The sequence below is a fragment of the Schistocerca piceifrons genome, chromosome 8, assembly GCF_021461385.2.
Source record: "Schistocerca piceifrons isolate TAMUIC-IGC-003096 chromosome 8, iqSchPice1.1, whole genome shotgun sequence".
In the NCBI taxonomy this organism is placed as follows: domain Eukaryota; kingdom Metazoa; phylum Arthropoda; class Insecta; order Orthoptera; family Acrididae; genus Schistocerca; species Schistocerca piceifrons.
The window spans coordinates 114,977,611-114,998,099 of NC_060145.1; the positions used below are offsets into that span (position 1 = coordinate 114,977,611).

Below are 20,489 nucleotides of genomic sequence, written 5' to 3' on the forward strand. Positions count from 1 at the left end.
ATTACTTGGAGGACGAGATCGATTATTTAAGTAATGGTTTGAGAAGAAAGAGCTACTCCGAAAAAAGACTAAAGCCAAAAATAACTAGGAAAAAGCATCAACTGAAGGGAGACTTTTCTTCTCATTCGTAAAAACCTATGCCAATGGCGTCGTCGGATGAGGAATGGAGGGGCATGTGGTTAGCACGCCACTCTCTCGGTCGTTGTCGGGTTTCTTGACCTTGGAACTGCTACTAATCGCTCAGTTGGCATAGTGAGCGGGGTGCACTCCCTGTCAGTAATCCCAGCATGGAAAAATCCCTGGCAGTGCCATGAATCGAACCTGGGTCCACCGCATGGCAGTCAGCCGTGCTGACCACTCAGCTATGGTGCGGACGTCATCAGAGTGCTGACACAGTACTGACACTGTCTTTAAACCAACAAGATAGGTGTGCGAACATTTGAACACTGGGAAGGACCTATGTTCGCCTTTGCCGCAGCAAGAGTGTATAAAATCACTTGCAGATAATGTCCAGTGTACATAGACTGTGGCGCAAGCCCGTGACCGGGCTATTGGTGTGACTGCAGGTGGAGTTCAGCCTTTCCTCGCCGTGGTACTAGGAGAGCGAGAGTGGTGGGTGTATCGCCCTAGCTGACTGTTAGCCCCTGGGAAGATGACCGGTATCAATTGATATCAGGCTGAGTAGACCTGGGGCTTTCCGCGAGCGACTGGAACGAAGGAAAATTCTAACACCCATTTCGGGACTGAACCCAGGACCACTAGGCCCGTAGTTTAGTGCTGTACCCGACAGATGGTCACGGCTGCAGTCCTCGCACCTCGGCCTGCTAGTTCTTACATTCCCTCCGATGATACGTGTCTTGCTGTCAATCAGCAGGTGGTGTCACTTTGACATCACCACTGGTCCTCCTTTCAAGGGAAAAATCTCCGGGTTATTAAGCCTCTCCCAGCGGGTTGAACGACCTCATTTCTGCCTGCTCTCTGTGGGGGAAATCGTTTTAGTAGCTAGGTTGCGTATCGGGCACTGACTTTTGTTGCGTGGAACTCCACTACCCCTTTGTGTTCATTGCGCTCAGCCTTTGACGGTCCACCATTTCCTGACGGAATGCCCTTTTTTTAACCACTTATGCTCTCGTTTGTGTATGACGTCTGAGTTATCGGCCGTTTTAGCTAACGACGCGCGGGCTGTCGGAGCAATATGGCGAAGGCCATTTAATTTTTGGTTTAGGACCTCCGTTTCTCTATGGCGTATTTTATAGATCTATCTCTACGTCCCTGGTTTTACCTGTCTTCTCTTCCGTCGATTGCGATCAATATGTAGTCGTTTTCAACTCCTCTCTTTGTCTTCGTGTTCTGCAGCTCTGACGTAGGCGCGTAAGACCGTAAATGTTTTTGCGCCCTAAAACAAAACAAAACCCCAGGTTTTAGCAACACATGAGGAATAGGAGTCAGAGAAACACGGATAAATCGACAGTAGCTGATTATTATCAGAGACCCGGGAACCATCCAATAATTTCTACACTAGGATGTACAGAGAGGCAATGGAAATTCAAAAGCATAAAAAAGTAGTTTAGTAGAAAAGAAGAAGACCTGATTATAAGAATTAGGTAAGTTATGGGTTTTAGTTCTAAGTAAAGGAAATAGCTCCAATTCTTCCCCAGTACAAACTCCCTAACATACGTAGTCGCGATTCTGTGATCTTTGACAGCTGTGTAATGATACCACGAACCGATCTTGAGTGGATATGTATAAACGGTTCTGTCTACTAAGTTTGTTAAAGTCTGATGCAGTTTTCTGAGTCTTTGCATATTCTAGTAATGTCTCTAGCACTGCGAAACGAAACTTCAGCAGAGAAATATGCCTCGGACCACGGCGTACAGAATGAAACATAAAAGAAATTAACAAGTTTGACATGATGTCTACGGGCAACTAAAAACGTTTAATTTACATTTTGCCAGAAGCATTTCACATTAACTTATTCAGCGACCGTCAGTAGCCTGTATTACACTCGCACTTTAAACTATTCTGGGCGTGTCATTCTCATGCTGAACACTTGCAGTTTATGTAGGAGGTGTTCTTTATGCGCCCTAGTCGTTTGCTGGTAAAGTTGTTTTTTCCGCCTACACCACTGTTTGTAGCTCTTTAGTACCATGGTGCCATATGTGAGTTAAAGGTAATAAAAGTAAGTGAAAAAAATTTCGTACTCCAGGCCACTGAAGATGCGTGAATAGTTCCAGGTGAAATGTGTCTGGCAAAACGAAAACCCGATTTATTCGTTGTTCATAGACACAGCAAAAAAATCATTAAAATATTACTACTAGCAACCGAGAAGTGAGAGGTGGAGAATGTTAAAGATTATATCTCCTGCAAAGATTTCGCAGCTCGCATGTGCATTAATACCCGCCTTGCCTCCCTCTTTTGTACAGCTCCATCAGCATCCCCAGAAAATGTGCGAGTGAGGAGGCTCAATTCTACTGCAGCCAGTATCTTTTGGGATCCTGTTGCGCCTGAGTATCTAAACGGAATGCTTCAAGGATACAATGTAAGTCATACTAGTTGTTAATTTTAAACAAATCTTCCAGGTAAACTGCTATGATTTAAAACGCTGGTACATCTTTCTGCTTCACGAACGCCTTCTGAAGCAGTCCAACAATAATTAATTTATTGTGGACTTTTTGTAGTTTACCTTAAATTAGTGAGTAAGAAAAGACACCGATACTATTCCACTAAAAGAACATGGGACATGTGAAATCATTTATATATTTAGGGAGCAGCGACTTGCTGTAATGCAAACCAAAATACGTCGGTGGACACTTTGACTGAGACTTCGTGATCATGTGATCAGTGGTGAAATTTGCGTTCAGTAGCGAGTGGGAGCTATCGTGGAGAAGAAGACGTAAAGTTGTCTACTGTGGTGCGGACACGTACTTTGGACGTATCAAGAAACAACGGAAAAACGCGGGTTTTCGCGTTTTAAATGATAAACGACCTATAGGGATGACGTTGGCTGCCTGTTTCCCATCACGACACCCCGTCTCCACCCTTACCAAGTGCAAGAACCCGCCAAGTGGAGACAAAGAGACAAATAAGCGAACACTGTTACATTTTGGGAAAAACACCGAGGAAGAAAAAGAACAAGAAAAGAAGAAGAGGAGGATTTATGGCCTATAACAAGAGAGTAACGGATGTGAAATCTCTAGTAGGGAACGCAGATTTGTTGGAAGAGTCCTAGGAAATGTCAATGTGTCGGCAAATAAAATCTCATACAAGACACCAGAGTGACAAACCCCAGACCATTCCTGTGGTGTTGGAGGTGTGACGGTCGACATCGAACGAATTCATAGTAGCAGTGCTAGGATCGGAGAAGACTGAGGTAGCCCAAAAGGAAGTGTAAGGTAAGTGTTTGGTGAACTTCAATGCAAATCTTTGAAGAAAAGCGGACAATGTTTTTGCAAAACACTATTGGATACATATAATTACGTGTGTTGTCTGCTCTTTCGGCCATGTCCGAAAGAACAGACACCACATATAAGGTGCGACGACGAAAGATCCTTTCTTTTAGTGGGATGTGTGTATTGGTCCAAAGAGTAACCAAAAAAATCGAAAAGTTGTTGACTGATTTAATTCGAACTTTTCTACGATATTCAAATAAACATAGGCTACGTATTTTATTAGGAAAAAGTTATCGGCAAAAATCCTGAAATTTATCGACCGACATACTTCAAATTTTAAGCAGTAGTCTAATATAAATAAAAACAGCTATGTATTTTTGTAAACAACAATGAAGAGGTTTTCTTTTAAAACCGACTGTGACGAAAAAAATGCTGTGCTGGGCTGAAAAAAATGAGTCGTTTCGTTTCCTTCCTCACAATCTGTTTTAACAGATAAAAATAAAGTTGTATTTATGGTTTCTCAGCTTATTAGTAGAATATTATTACAGGATCTGATTCCCCCGAAATTTTGTTATCCAACCCGACTGCAGGTTAAAACTATGCGAAATACTATCACTGGCGCTACCATCATCCCAGATCTAAGAGAAGGGGAGTTTCTCGTATACCATAGAGCAATGATCCCAACAAGTTTATCCGTTCAAACGACTTCATTTCCAAGTCATGGTTTCGTTGGCAGTAACAACAAACAAGGCTCAAGGTGAGAGAGAGGGAGAAGAGTAGGCGGACAGAAAGGGGGGAGGGGGGATGGGCATGGAGAGAGGAAAGACGGAGATGGCCATAGAGAGTGCGGAAGAGAAGGTGCAGAGAGATAGGAGGAGATGGACAGAGAGGGGGACAGGAGATAATGGACAGAGATAGGAGGAGGAGAAGGGGAGGGAGGAGGAGATGGACAAAGAGAGTGAGAACGACATTAGGGCGTATACCCGACTCCCATACACATTCAGCAACTGAAAATTGTAGATGGGTTCACTAGTACATTATATGATCAAAAGCATCTGGACATCTATTAGTGGACATTAATATGAGGTGTATCCACCATTCCTCTTTATGATGGCTTCAGGTCTGCTGGGAACGCTTTCGGTGAGGTGTCTTAATGTCTGTGGAGGAATGGCAGTCCATTCTTACTCAATAGCCGATATCAGAGATGAAAGTGATTTTGGACGCTTGTATCTGGAGTGAGTTCGACATTCATACTCATCCCGAAGGTGTCCCACTGGGTTCAAGTTGGGTGTCTGGGCAGACCAGTACATTACAGGAATGTTACTATCCACAAACTATTTCCTCACCAATGGTGCTTGCTGCTTTCGAAGGTTACATTTTCATGCTGATACAGTCAGGTACTCCAAACTTTTCCTGCACTGTACCAGTAAGCAGTACTGTAAAATGTATTCACATCCTTCGGCATTTTTCATTTTCTTAAGTGCAGTAGGATACCCACACCCTAATCTCAAAAGACACCCCCATAATGTACCAGCACCTCCTCCATATGTCGCTGTTGGCACCACACATGACAGCATGCAATGTTCTCCAGGCATTGACCGAAATCAAACCCTTCAATCGCGTAGCCACATGGTATAGCGTGATTCGTCACTCCAAACCACTTGTTTCCAATCATCATCTGCTTCACACCCTCTCAAGCGTCACTTCGCACTTGCTACTGAAAAGTGTGATTTCTGAGGAGCTGGTAGACCATTCATTTCAACTCGCTAAGCACAGTTGTTGTGCTAGAGGGACTGCTCGTAGCACTTTGGAACTAACGAGTGATTCCTTACGCCGATTTCGTCTGACTTTTTAGGCAGCCTCATTAAGGCTCAACAGTCTCTGTCCGTCATTATTTGAGATCTGCCTGGTCTTTGTTTAGGAGCGGTTGCTCCTTCCTGTCTCCGCTTCACAATTGTATCCTAAGCGGTCGACTTTGACAACTTGAGAAAAGTTCAAAGGCTCCTGATGGATTTGTTACTCTGGTTAGACACGACAATTAGTCCTCGTTGGTAGTGATTGAGCTCTCATGATCCACCCGACCTGCTGTTATTGCTTCTCTACTGACAAGACGATATTCCACGACAGTTTCTATACTGGCGGCTCCACCTCCCGTTGCATCAATCTTGCATTACATACGAGTATCCGCATACTTTTGATCATAAGTAAGTACAGTGATTCGGTATGGTTGAATAAAAGAAGGAAAATAACTTTGTCAGATATTCTAGAATAGTCATGACCACGTTGGAAAGTACCTGAATTTAAACAAATGCGAATATGTATATATTATGGCGATTAAAATGTAACATAGCTACAGGAAAAGCTTTATCAGTCTCGTTTTTTAGTTCATGGTACCTGTTATTACACAGCTGATGTGTCAATGTCATATTGCCGATTTTTTGTGTAAACAGCGAATAAATAAAAATCATGCACTGGCGAGCACACAGTCCACCATCTAAAAAATTGTATATCAAGTTATATCAAGCAGCCTATGTGACAGGTTGTACGTGTATTTCATGTTTCATTAATGATATTTTATTGACATTATACAGGGTGTACTTAAAGTCCTGGGAAGCTTTCAGTTATTTATTGCACAAGAACTAAAAATTGTTCAGATGTCATACATATGGCATTTGAAGAGAAACTCTGGAAATTTTTTTTACAAACATTTGATATGGGAACACTGAATGACTCAGCAGACGTCAATACGGTAATCGAATTCTTGCCATATCCCTCCCAGCATTGCATCGTCGACTGTAGCAGTCGCTTCCCGTATTCTCTTCCGGAGCTCTGCTACATCACGTGGTTGATGCGGTACATACACCAGATCCTTAATGTGTGCCCAAAGAAAAAGGTCACACGGAGTGATAGCTGGTGGTCGAGGAGGCCATTTCGAACTCCAACACACAGAAAGCTCGCTCCGCACTTGAACTCGCCATGTTTGCGACTAGCGCTGACCATCGGCAAATTACCAAAGTACACTTTGGTGGTATACATGAAAAAAAAAAAAAACTTTCAGAGTTTCTCTTCAAAATGACATATGTATGATATCTGTATAATGTTTGGTTCTGGTGCTATAAAAAATTCAAAGTGTTCCCGGACTTTATGTACACCCTGTATTATTTATAGTTACTTTAAAGGTGCATTGCATATGTCCATGCAGACATTAGGAATCTATAGCAGCAATTTAAATGCGAAGCAGTTAGTGGCTTACATGTCTCCATTTTCTAATAACCGGAGTGTGAATGCCAGCGTTTCTGCCGTTTGCGTTGATCGTCACTAGTTAGTCTTGCGATTTTAAATGTATTCCTCGTTTGTGATGAGAAGCCAGCAGAAAGCGTCAATCGACACATGTGAAAAATTCTGGAATAATGCTAAGGAAAGCAGAAGCTCTAAAGCAGTGTTAAGTTTATTACTTCCACAGCTGTCGTCTTACGTACAAATTCAGTCACCTACACTTTTTTTTTCTTTTGGTGTGCCATTGTTCTTGCTTCGTTAAAGACGGTTTGCTCGCCATGCAAAATAATCCTTTATGAATATCAATGTTTTCTGTCGTGGCTGCAATAAGCGTTGTTAATGCTATCGCACGAAATCTGTGTTACAATTATTACGCCAGAAAACAATGCCCTATTGTTCGTAGGGTTGAAATGGTTGTGCTAGTCTTCCCGTGTTGTCTCCTGTTCTCTCCTGTGGAAACGTTTGTTCACACGGTACAAGCGATTAATAGTAAACACTGGCGAATTGTCTGCGAATGCTTGTTCCAGTGTAAACAATGCTGTAGCGTTACGACTGATTTGCCAGTGTGACATGGGTTGTAATGCACTCGTCTCCTGCCGAGCAGGTGCTGGTGATGGTGAACGGCAGCAGCGTCTTCGCGCACCTGTCCGTGAACGCCAGCACGGCGTCCTTGCTGCTCAACAACCTGACGTCGGATAACGTGTACAGTGTGCAGGTGTCGGCCTACACAGTGGTCGGTTCCGGACCCTTCTCCACGGCTGCCGCGCTCGGGGGCGATCGAAGTTCTCCCAGGTGAGCATACTCTCTTTTCCAGAAGCCAGACACACTGTCCTGCGTCTTTAACACTCAGACAATATTCCCTGAAAGCAAAGTGGATTGACAATCAGTTGTATTTAATTTTAAAAATATTGCGGGTGACATTTCTGGCCTCGGAGCTGTGTGTGGAGGGAGCTTTGATATGGGTTCTCCAGCAAAGCGGAGAGTGCAATCAAGAAGGCTTCCTCAAAAGGAACTTCTTTTATTGACTGATGCCTTCCATGCAGTGTAAGGGAATAAAAATTAGCTTCAGTTGTAAGTAACTGGCCTTTTTTATTGCACGACCAGTATCTAAGATTAAAGCTCCACCATCAAGTGCCACCAAATAATCAAAAAGTCATGAACTTAAGGCGCCGCCGCAGTCAGTCACAAGGAATAAAACCCACGCCACACAAGGCATCGGAGCGGAGATGCAGCAGCCCTAGATTAGATGGTCTTATCAGCTGTCGAGGCATGCACCCCAGTTGCTGTACCTATGCTCCTTTCCCTGAATGTCCTGCCCCGCACGCAACAGCTTGAAAGTTCTCCCAAAGAAATCATTATGAGAGCCTGCTCCAAGTTAGTTGTAGTACAGTACAAAAGAGGAAATGTAATCTCCCATAACAATCACTGCTATTGCTTTAACCAAATGTAAACATGCATTTGCACAATCTCCATAAATACAATTACGTTAAATTGAATGTAAATATCCAACCGAATGAAAAGTGGCGATTCGAAATTATTTGATCTACTCCAGGGGAAACGAAGGAAAAGTCTGGAAAGGGAAAATGAGGGACAAGAAATAAAAACCTCGAGTTTTGTCGCTGACACTGTAATTTTGTCGGAGAATGCGAAGGATTTGGATGCTCAGTTGAATGGAATGGGTTCTGTATTGAAAATAGGTTACATGAATATCAACAACAGTATAACAGAAGTAATTCAATGTAGTCGAATTAAATCAGGTGACGGTAACAGAATAAGATTAGTAAATGGGACACTACAAATAGCAGATCAGTATTTGGGCAACAAAGTATCTGTGAATGACCGAAGTGGGGGGGGGGGGGATGTAAATAGAAGACTAGTAATACCGACAAACCTTTTCTTAAAACGAGAAACATGTGAATATCGATTATAAATTTACATGTTAGCAATTCTTTTCTTATGGTACCGTAAACACTGTGGCGACGAAAGTCGTGGGACACCTCCTAATATCGTGTCGAGCCCCCTTTTGCCCGTTGTGTTGCAGCAGTTCGACGTGGCATGGACTCAACAAGTCGTTGGAATTTTCCTGAAGAAATAGCCATGCGGCTTCTATAGCAGTCCATAGCTGCGAATGTGTTGCCGGTGCAGCATTTTGTGCACGAACTGACGTCTCAATTGTATCTTCAAACAAATCGCGAAAAATTGTGCCCCGTGACATCGCTGTTTGGGGACTGAAGTCTATGAATTCTACGAATGCAAATGGTCTCCAAGTAGCCGGGCATAACCATTTCTAGTCAATGTTCGGTTCAGTCAGGTCAGAGAACCGAGTCGGTTCCGTGTAAATACAGCCCGCACCATAATGAAGCCATCGCCAGTTTGTACAATGCCTTGTTGACAACTTGTCCATAGCCGGCCGGTGTGGTCGAGCGGTTCTAGGCGCTTCAGTCTGGATCCGCGCGACCGCCACGGTCGCAGGTTCGAATCCTGCCTCGGGCATGGATATGTGTGATGTCCCTAGGTTAGTTAGGTTTAACTGGTTCTAAGTTCTAGGGGACTGATGAACTCAGATGTTAAGTCCCAAAGTGATCAGAGCCATTTGAACAACTTGTCCATAGTCTCGTGGGGTTTGTGCCACACTCGAATACTACTATCAGCTCTTACCAACTGAAACCGTGACTCATCTAACCAAGCCACCCACGGCTTTCCGGTAGTCTAGGGTCCAATCGCTATGGTCACGACCCCAAGAGAGGCGCTGCAGATGACGTTGTGCTGTTAGCAAAGGTACTCACGTCGGTTGTCTGCCGTCATAGTCAATAAAGGCCAAATTTTGCCGCACTGTCCTAACGTATACTTTCTTCGTACGCTCCACATTGATTTATGTGGTTATTTCATGCAGTATTGCTTGTCTGTTAGCACTGACAACTTTACGCAAACGCCGCTGCTCTCGGTCGTTAACTGAAGGGCGTCGGCCACTGGGTTTTCCTTGGTGTGATGTAATGTCCGAAAGTTAGTATTCTCGGCACACTCTTGACACTGTCATCTCGAACTACAGAATTCCCTAACGATTTCCAAATTGAATACCCCATGCGTCTAGCTCCAACTGCTATTCTGCATTAAAAGTCTGTTAATTCCCGTCGTGTGGCTATAATCACATTGTAAACCTTTTCACGCGAATCACCTAAGTACACATGACTGCTCCGTGATTGCACTGCTCTTTTATATTTTGTCTATGCGATGATACCACCATCGGTATACGTGCATATTGCTATCCCATGACTTTCGTCACCTCAACGCAAACACGGAGTGTAACCTTGTACGGAAGAGAAACGTGGACAGCAAAGAGACCGAGACAAGAAGAAGTTGGTAGCTTCAAATGGTTCAAATGGCTCTGAGCAGTATGGGACTCAATATCTGAGATCATCAGTCCCCTAGACTTAGAACTACTTAAACCTAAGGACATTGCGCACATCCATGCCCGAGGCAGGATTCGAACCGGCGACCGTACCAGCAGCGCGGTTCCGGACTGGAGCGCCTAGAACCGCTTAGCCACCGCGGCCGGCTAGGTTGCTAGCATTTGAAATATTGTGCTGTAGAAGGACACTGAAAGTTATCTATAAATATCAAATAGCTATTGAGGAAGTAACGAAACTAATTTGGGAGAAAATAAGGGTTGACAGGAAACTTCTCGAAGCATGGAAGACTAGTCAGTTTGGTAGTGGATCGACTTGCCTGTTTGCCTGTGTGGAAGAGGGCCGGGGGGGGGGGGGGGGAAGGGGGTTGATTAAAATTGTAGAGGGCGACCAAGGCTTGAGTACAGTTACAAGGTTCAAAAGGATGTAGGTCGCATAGTTACGCAAAGGTGAAGAGGTCTGCACACAGTAGAATACCGAGCGAGGTGGCGCTGGTTCCTTTGAGAGGGCACGACCGACTTCCTTCCCTAATCCGATGAGACCTATGACCTAGCTGTCTGTTCTCCTCCCCCCCAAGCAATCCAACCCACACAGTAGAATGCATGTAGAGGTGTATGGAAACAGTCTTCAGACTGAAGGTCACAACAACAATCAGATATACATCTAGATCATGTATGACGGGTCGCCTGATGGAAAGTGTGTTGTGACGGCTGTGCTGTGTGGTGTGTTTGGTAGGGTTCAGCCGAGCAGGAGCGTCCACAGCGTGGTGCAGGAGACGTGGTTCCCCGCGGTCATCGTGGGCCTCGTGCTGGCCGTCTCTCTGGCGCTGTCCGCCGGCTACTACCTGAGGCACCGGAAGGCCATCAAGAAAGACATCAGCAACCTGAACGGTAAGAACGGCACCAGGAATGCGAGCGAACCACACCTTATGTCTCACAATAATAGAAAATACTTTAAGGAACTGGAAAATCTGGTGCGCACGTAATAATTTATAAGCCAAATACAAGACGATAAACAAAAACTGATGATAAATGTAGGTGACACAGAAAAGGGCTGCATATGCCACATAGTCATCTGTCAAAAATGTACCATTGTTAAATTACGTCCATAAAATGGTAGCTATTTAGTGACGATCGCCAGGAGCTATGTGACTCACACCAACCGGACAAAATATTACTTTTTTCCTTTCAAGAGCATATTGATCATTTTGGAGCGCTATGGTGGTGTAGAACTGGTATCAGGCCTTAGTCTGACTCTCCAACGTTGACAATTCGAAAATTTTCCGGTCGAATTGAATGCTCAAAGAAAATTTCGGACTTTCAGCCGGTCGTTGCCAGCTACACTCCGTGACGATTCGACTGAGCACCTACCAGCCGCCTCCGGCGAGCCACCGAAGACACCGTATTCGATGGCTTATCTGCAGCGGCTGACAGGTGCCCAGTCGAAACGTCGCGGAGTGAAGGCCTAATTAACGACGGCCGACTGCAAGCCCGAAATTTCTTTGAGTTCCACCGTTGTCGTAAGTCATGATAGTGAATTAGGTCGTAAATGTCGGACTGTTGTGTGGAATCGGCGTAGTAAAATGGGTCAATGTTGAGGAATGATTAAATGGTTAGAAAAGAACTACTGTGTATAGATGTGCCTATGACCACACCGTGAAAGAAGTTGTCTTGTGTTATGGTGTAGCAATACTGTCTGTCTAGAGTGGCCGACAGAAATCCGAGACGAGTGTCAAGTCTTATGAATGACAGTCGATGTTATTCCGAAAAGTAAGTACGTACGTCAGCGAAAGCAGGTCCACCTTAACAAGTTTTCGAGCGGACATTGCGAAAGAAACTGTACGCAGTGGATACTTGGATTAGGCTAGTTCACAAAACAACAACACGTGAAGTTGCACATCTTCAGTGGACCCAAACAACACATAAACTGGACAGTAACTGACTGAGGGCGTACAGTGTGCTGTGATGAGTCGCGATTTCGCCTCTGTTCAAATTATCCAAAATGTCAAGTTCACCGACAGCCCAGTGAGGCGTGTAACTCACAATGTGCGCAGTGTGTATGTGCGTGGTGTGTAGCTCAGGCCGAAAGTACAATTTCCCTAATGTTTTGGGGTGTTTTCTACGCCATGAACATAAACTAGGATGTTCATTTCGACAGTCTCGGGGACGAAGTGTCGCCATATCTTCTACTTCTTCACGACGAGTATACTCTGGACGCTCCTGTCTTGCAAGAGGACAAACTGCTGTGTTCACAGGGCAGCACGCATGCATTTCTCATTTGACGAACGATCACGCAAGCAATAGCACCGCGACCGGACCTTTAAATCACCCGACCGTAGCCCCACACAAAAATGTCTGGGACTGTTTGAGACAGCAGGAGAAATGTAGCATTCGAATACTGTAAAGTTGATAGCTCTACGACGTCTGAACACGAACAAGTGGCTATAGTACATATGATGAAACTCTCTTCCACATTTAAATGAAGCAGTTATCAAGGCTGGAGACTAAGTTACACGGCATAGCGTGATGTCTCCTACAGATTACTAATTTTTAGGACTGCGTTGTTCTTCTTCTTATTATTATATTTGTTGTGAGGAACTGAGAAATGAGACTGAGTTTCTACGCAGTTAATTAATATTTTGTGCCATTTTCATATGTTTTCTAGCTGGATAACACATTTTAACATGGAGTTTTACTTAATTTACTAAAATTAATATCTTTGGACCTTGCATATCGTTAATTATTTTCTTTGAACCGCTGATGTCAGTCTTTATAACATTCACAATGAATCTGTACGTATTGAGTCAATAGCATACTTGTATAGTTACTTTATTGAAGCAATACTTCATGATAGTGTTTTCGTAATTGGCAGTCTGAAGAATGGGAGAAAAGCTTGCAACAGCGTTGGGAGAACAGTTATATGGATCACGAATACTAAGGGACAGACAGTGAGCCTTCGACGAAAATACATTCCACATTTTTCCATGCTTTTATTTTATACTTGTGGTGTGCCTTCTGACAATGCTTTTTATTTTCCATAAAATTAACGGTACGACTTGAACCCTACCTAATCCGGGTTTCTAACTTCATCGTTTCGGATGCTCTGTTAGTAACACATCTTGTATGTCAGGCGTAGCTACCAGATAAGATAACACGAAGGAGTTAGCATACCAAGAGATGGTACAAGTAGAAACAGCGATCTAAGGTACCGCTTAATAGCTCAGTTCATCAGAGTATTTCCCGTTTAATGGCAACGGTCCGGTTTCGCAACTGGGGATGTTAAGAGTGCTACACCTTCTCCTGAATTATGTGCTGGTAAGCGATTCGAATCAGGACCTTTTCCATTAAGGGGAATGCTCTGATAATCTGAGCTATGAACTCATAGATGGGATTGGTGTTCCTACTTGTACCATCTCTTGTTATGCTAACTCTTTCGTGTTATCTTACCTGATACCTACACCTTAGTTAAAAGGTGTGTTATTAACATAGCATCCCACCTGAGGCAAACGTTGAAGTTAGGAATTCTGGTTAAGGAGCGCTTAATGTTGTACCGCTGCAGGAATCCGATTTAATGTAACAGGAAGTAAAAGGGATCATAAGCCATCACATTAATTGTGTAAAACAATACATGGGGAAACGTGGATTATATTCTCATATAGGCTCACTATTTATCCCTCATTATCTTTGACCCACATAACTGCTCTCCCAATGCCGATATATACGTTTTTCGCAGACTGAAGCCTCTTCTGATTACGAAAGCATTTGTTGTCGCTGTTGGCGGAGGACTGTACGAGAAAATGATAATTAGCAATCTTGCGAGGTTAATTACTATCACGCTAGACTGAAATTAAGAAAAAGTTATTTTGCTAAAAGTCGTGTAAAAAGAACAGAATTATAGCACAAATCATAAAAACGGGAGCTACTGTATATTATTATACCAAAATTTAAAAAAATCCAAAATAAAGATATAAGGTGTTGCAGGTGTCAGAAAATCCTAGTTGGGAAAACCTGTATTCGGGCTCCGAAAATTTTGGGGAGAAGATACGAATATGGACTAATAATCGTATTTTGGGTGTTGTAGCTCTTCTGAATATCCACCCTTGTAAAGGAAAATAGGATAAAGAGTTACTAGGTCTTCCGTCGTCGTTCAAAATATATTGTCGATCGTCGTTCAGACTATGCGCTGCCATCTAATGAGCAACTGTCGTGGATTCCATTGGTGTGTGGCGTATAGATATACAGTATCTGAGCATCACGTTCACGACGATTTACAAGCATTTCCAGCTCTAGACGGAATCCATATTTCAAGGGGCAGTGTCTATTCGCGTGGCTGGCAGTGACTGCACGACAACAGTGTCCTCACTCTCTCTGGCAGCACATTATTATTTCTTACTCGCAGATACTCCTCCTCACAATGACGCGTGACCCTTGCCACAACAGCAACGTAATGACGCGGTGGAAGATCGCACGTGTCCTACTTTGTTACTTTAGCAGGAGTCATCACTGACCACACCATTTAGTCCATTTGCGTGACATTTAATGTATTGCGCTACACAGCAGTGTGACACCTCTTTACTCTGCGAAAGGGTTCGAGTCTAGATGCGGCAAGCACTTGTAATTACACTGGAGAAATCTTCCCCGGTTATCAGCTGAATGGTAGTTTCTTCTTGAAAGAACATTTTACCGAGTTTACCATTCATTGTTGTAGAGGAGAAGTAACATTACTGGTGGTCACCATTAGAAAACCTACCGGTATGTTACTTCAGGACGACACTTCTACTCTTGTGTTCCTATACGACAGTAATTTATACAGAACTTTTATTGCCCTTGTACTGTATAGAGAATGATTCGAGTTATAGATTAAGAATTTCATATTGCTTATAACTGGAGAAGATTTCATCAGTAAAATTCACCAATAAACTTGTACTCTCACACAATTCTAATTTGGTAGTTAGTTTTACAATTCTCATACACTCAGTCACACAGAGAATGATTCTTGCTAGAGCCAGGGTATGTTAATGAGATGAAGCGCCTTGTTACTGGAGTAGGTCTTTAGGCTGCCCAATTCGCAGCTCGCAAGTGCCATTGTTACACCCGACCCTTCCGTGCCAGTGATGAACGCAAACGACATCTGCCAGCTGAAACTGACGGACGGCAAGGACACGTTGTGGATCGACAGCGGCGTCGGCGTGGGCAGCGACAGCGCGTGGGGCGGCGCCGAAGCGAAGGCGGCGGCTCTGGGGGCGGCGCAGACGGCCAAGGAGCTGGCCGCCGCCCACGCAGAGTACGCCGAGGTGGACGCCCGCGGACTGCTGCTGGCGCTGCACCCCAGGCCTGCGCCGTATGCCACCACCAGCCTGCTGCCCGCCAGGAGGGACCCCGAGGTAAGCCGGGCCACCAACCGCCACCCGCCACCCGCTCCTGCTCCATGCAGACTAACGTGAACGGTAAATGCGCAGTCGGCAGGGCACGCGTGGGGAGAGCAGTAGTGGTGGGGGTTACGGGCAGGTGCTGTAGGGGAAATGCCGAGCGCTGAAGGTCAGGTGCCATTCTAAACTGAAGCCTAAGCTCATATTTTTTGTAAACAATAAATGGAGCACCTCCGCGCCCACATTTGCATGTTGACCATTCAAAAAGGCCTCTTGGCACCTCTGCTTTGCTTAAAATCTGTAAAGAATTCCGCTCAAAACGCAATAAAAGTAGTGATTTATTTTCGCCCCGCTTTCTGATCATGTGTAACTTTCAGAGAAGCCCCATGTGACATCATTTTTAAGAAACACCTAGATTGCTCATGTTTTATCTTCAATTTTGCATCTTTTCCCAAAATACATCGGTGTTTATACAATGTCACCTCAATAACATGTTGTGGAGATGGGACTGCGACCGAGCTCTGAAACCATGGTTTATCAAATTTATTAAGTGAGGAACCAAGGAGAAGTATGGTTAATAGCTTATGGAAAAGCATATCCTATGTATAAAAATAAACGCGTAATGTCTTCACATATGCTGTTCCAAAGATCACAGCGATTCCCTTTTCACACCAACTTATTCCATAGTTAATGGAATTCCACAGTACATGGTGAAGTTTTATGTAATAACCATATGACGAAATACTCTTTGTGTGGTATCATTAGCCAAAACGTATTTCTATACCTGAAATCATTTACCGGTATGAAGTATGAGGAATGCTGTGAATACATCATTCTGTCTTTATCGCTGGTACACGCGATGGCAAATTGGTGTGCGACATCAGATGAATTTCCTCAAGAGTCTTGGCAGACAGAGACATCCACCAAGTCTGATAAAAAATTCAGTATGGTAGCTGAAGTTCATAAGCACCAACATATAATGTGATATGCAGCAAACGCAAAACTATGACTACGTCTTTCCTTTAATCAAAAACTTCTTCGAATTTCACACAATAACTTACTTAAATGGAAATATCTACAAAGCTATTGAAAGATTACCGTCAAACTGCCTTGCCTAGGGACGCCAGATGAAAGTTGATGTCAAACCCTGAATGAAAATTGCGCAACGGATCTGGGGAGGGGAGCTTGAGAGTGCTACGTTTCTGTGCGATACTAGGCAAGGGGCTGGAGGGTTCACACGTTGATGTGTGGGCCCCTGCATTCTATATCTTTTATTTTAAATGATTTCCTTTAACTTGACTCCTTTGTGATTTTTAGGGTATGTTAAAGATTGATGACAATTGATTACCTATTTATTTTAAACATTATCACTCGACTTTACAGCGATTGCAACATTTGTTCCAGTTTACAGATATTACAATTTTACAACTTATAACTCTGGTATATTATATACTAATCTGCACATACATTTCTAAAGGCAAAATGGAAATTCGTAGGCCAAATGTATACCACCAAAGACTCCCAATATTTTGCATGGGACATCCACCATGTGAGGAAGATAACAGGCAAACTGGAGACCAGATACATTAACATAGGAGGTCAAATTTCCGAAATTAAACGAGAACATTCATTTCCTTACACAGTCCGAAGCTGGAAATAAAAGAATTAGTGCAAATATTCAAATACCTCTCTTCCACCCGTGAACATCGAGACAGACGCACTGAGGGCACATCTGCTCACTTACCTGTCTTCTGTAACACTCCCAGGATATCCCGGGCACCCGGAGGTCTTCCTGTGCCCCTGTGGAGGGGATGGTCGAAACACTTGGCCGCGACTAACCTCTCCACCCCAAATCTTGTGACACTGGAACGTCTTTGACTTTGGCCTGCCTGTGCTGTCTCTCTGATCCCCTACCCAGGAGTAAGGTTGGCACTACTATACTACAGAACTACTTCCCAGCTAATATTTGGCCACGCTTTATGGAAAGGTGTAAGGAGGATTGGAAAAGTTCATGTGCAGATTCACATTCACGTACACGACACATTTAAATATATATTATGAAGCCTGACACATTTCTTTCCTCCCGTCCACAAGGGTTCTGTTGCACCCACGGCCGGCCGCGTCGTGCAATAAAATTGGCGGCGGAGCCGCTCCGTTTGTATTTCCCGGTGCGAGCGAGCAGCGAAACTACTGTACCGTTTCACTATAACTAACGGAAAAATAATTTTTTTTGCCCAATATTTCTTTAAAATCGTTTCAAAAAGACTGTAGAACTTCCGCCTTGTTTATGTCATCGCAGCACGTCACCGACCAGCCGAGACTGAGCAAACAATGGCAGTCTCTCTTTACATACGAACGAATGAACTCGTCCGGCACTTTAAATGAGAAGTGGTCACTGCGCATCGGCCACCGTATCCTCCACGCATTCTACCACAGCGCACTCCCACTTCAACGAAGCCCTCTACTTCACATCTTGGAACACCAATTTTTTCAGTCTTGGTTGGTCACCGAACTGTTTCGTTTATAGCCTTGCCAAACAACTGAGGCCTAACATAGCACTCCGCGACCAGAGGTCTCGATATTCGTTTCCCCATTTGAAACGTTCCTTCTCCTCCCGCCCAGTGTTCTCCGTATTGTCGGGTGAAGTCCTGCTCTCAGCGACTGCGAGTCCACTCACTCTTAGCGCCGTGGCATATGCGACACAAATGATGCGACCTATTGTTCCGCAGATCCGCGTTTGTTAAGGCGCCAGCGTTATTTCCGTGCTCTATTACACGTAATGCCAACGGCCTTGCCGCGGTGGTAACACCGGATCCCGTCAGATCACCGAAGTCAAGCACTGTCGGGCTGGGCTAGCACTTGGATGGGTGACCGTCTGGTATGCCGAGTGATGTTGGCAAGTGAGGTGCGCTGAGCTACTTGATTAGGGAAGTAGCGGCTCCGGTCTCGTAAACTGACGTACGGCCGGGAGAGGGATGTGCTGACACATGCCCATCCATTTTCGCATTCAGTGATGCCTTTGGTCTTAGGATGACATGGTGGCCTGTCGGTACCGTTGGGCCTTCATGGCTTGTTCGGGCAGAGTTTAATACTGTATACTATCATGCTAAATAAAGTTCGGAGGCCTGACATGGACCCATGAGAGAGGACTAAAATAGTCACTCCTTCTAAACCACTAATCAGTGCTCTGTAGCAATGCATCTACTCCGTGCAAAAGAACCCCGTCATTTACCCAAACTACATTACCAAAACGGGGTGACTACAACTTTTCTTTGCAATTGTACAAAAGTGAGGCGGCCTGTGACGTCATCCTCGGGCTCGAAGGAGATTCAGGCAACATGGTGTCGACACGTGCGAAAGAAGGCCCAAACTCAGACTTTCATATGAGGTATATGGTGGGTTAATGACGTTACTCTGTCACCAAACTTCACCGAACTTGGAAAGTTCATGGAAACCCCCGTTACAAACATTCAAACGCTCTCTTGACAACTGTGCGGTGGACGTTAGAATCGTGCGATTTTCTTATGTATGGTCGACGAAAATATTTCAGACGCCCTACCACTCAGGATCGACACCGAGCGAGGTGGCGCAGTGGTTAGCACACTGGACTCGCATTCGGGAGGACGACGGTTTCAAACCCGCGTTCGAGCATCCTGATTTAGATTTTCAGTGATCCACCTAAATCGCTTCAGGCAAATTCCGGGAAAGGTCCTTTGAAAGGACACGGCCGACTTCCTTCCCCATCGTTACCTATTCTGGTGGGACTGATGACCTCGCTGTTTGATCCCCTCCCAAAAATCAACCGCCTAACCAATCAGGATCGACACAAAAATCCCTGAGGAAGTGGCATAAAGTCCGTCAGGAAAACCACCCCTGATCTCGGGGCGTTCATTTACTCAAATTTGGCGGACGAAAACGGTAGTTGGCAGGGCATTGTGTAACAGAACGACGAAGTTGATAACTTATGATACTGCTGAGAAGCCCCAGGGACTCAACTCTTTTTTAAGGATGTAGTTGGGCTGCATCTCCATTGAATGTGATATGAGCTCTTTGGAGTGTAGCGCATTCGCAGTTTTTCTGTGATATACAGGTTGTAAACCATCAGGTACCGCTGGAAACCGTGTGACGATATTTGAAAGTGATCTGAACCAGCGAGGTCTACTTATGCTTTGGCAGCCCACCTGTTTCCATCCTCCTGCGCCGTGGTTTTGAGGGAGAATGGAGTTGGAGTACGACATTGACTACCTGAAACTAATTTGTATGCATTTACTTTTAGTTCTTGGAACGTGTGTGTGCGTGTCAAAACTTCTACCTAACAAGCCCTTTTGAAATTCCGATTACCGAGTCTGATCCAGAAACGCCTTTGCTACCGTGCTTAAACACGGATTTTTCTGTACGTATTCTTTTGTTAGGTACGTGATTTGGATTAATCTGAAACACATCTGACTATTTCTAAATGAGACTAAAGGTAAAGATTAGTTATCAGCAACACTCAGAATGACTTTCTCATGAAACCATCACACACAATGCCTAACTGTTGCGTAACAAAATCTATGCCCTGCATCCACTGAATTTATATGAAATGTTGAATATGAAAACTGTTTCTAATATTCTCACAAGAGTTTATTTAGGCCTTACAACAGATTCTTACCTTCGCAACGGATAACTCGGGTCTGACCTCTCTGCACTGTAAGACTGACAAGCTGAAATAAATCACTGCGCGGCAGCTTGCCTTGTTAACTTATTTCTCGGTTTTTTTTTTTTTTTTTTTTTTTTTTTTTTTTTTTTTTTTTTTTTTGCAAATTAAACTTTTGTTCCTTTTTTGAAAATATGGGGCACTGCTCACGCAATACTGCAATATGTGATGGTGCAGGTTTTGCCAAATCTATCTTTTCATCTAATAAGAGGTTATGTTTCGCGAAATTTTTTGTAAATAAGTAGGAGGGTACCTTGCAATTAGGTTAAATGCTTTTAATAAGCGATAAGACACTTTTACTAACGCGAACTGTTACTTTTTATTAGCATTGTCACATACTCGTACATAAAATT

The 20,489-nt window shown here is 44.0% G+C and overlaps 1 protein-coding gene and 1 pseudogene across 1 annotated transcript in view; both read left to right on the forward strand.

Annotated features, from left to right (window-relative positions):
• Positions 1-20,489, forward strand: part of LOC124712111 (roundabout homolog 2-like) — a 108,754-nt gene that overhangs the window by 50,324 nt on the left and 37,941 nt on the right. Inside the window, exons 7-10 of the mRNA XM_047242408.1 lie at positions 2,424-2,539; positions 7,270-7,457; positions 10,808-10,962; positions 15,184-15,455. Coding sequence (XP_047098364.1) covers positions 2,424-2,539; positions 7,270-7,457; positions 10,808-10,962; positions 15,184-15,455 — 731 coding nt within the window. The remainder of the gene's footprint in view (positions 1-2,423; positions 2,540-7,269; positions 7,458-10,807; positions 10,963-15,183; positions 15,456-20,489) is intronic.
• Positions 18,222-18,339, forward strand: LOC124712934 (annotated as a pseudogene).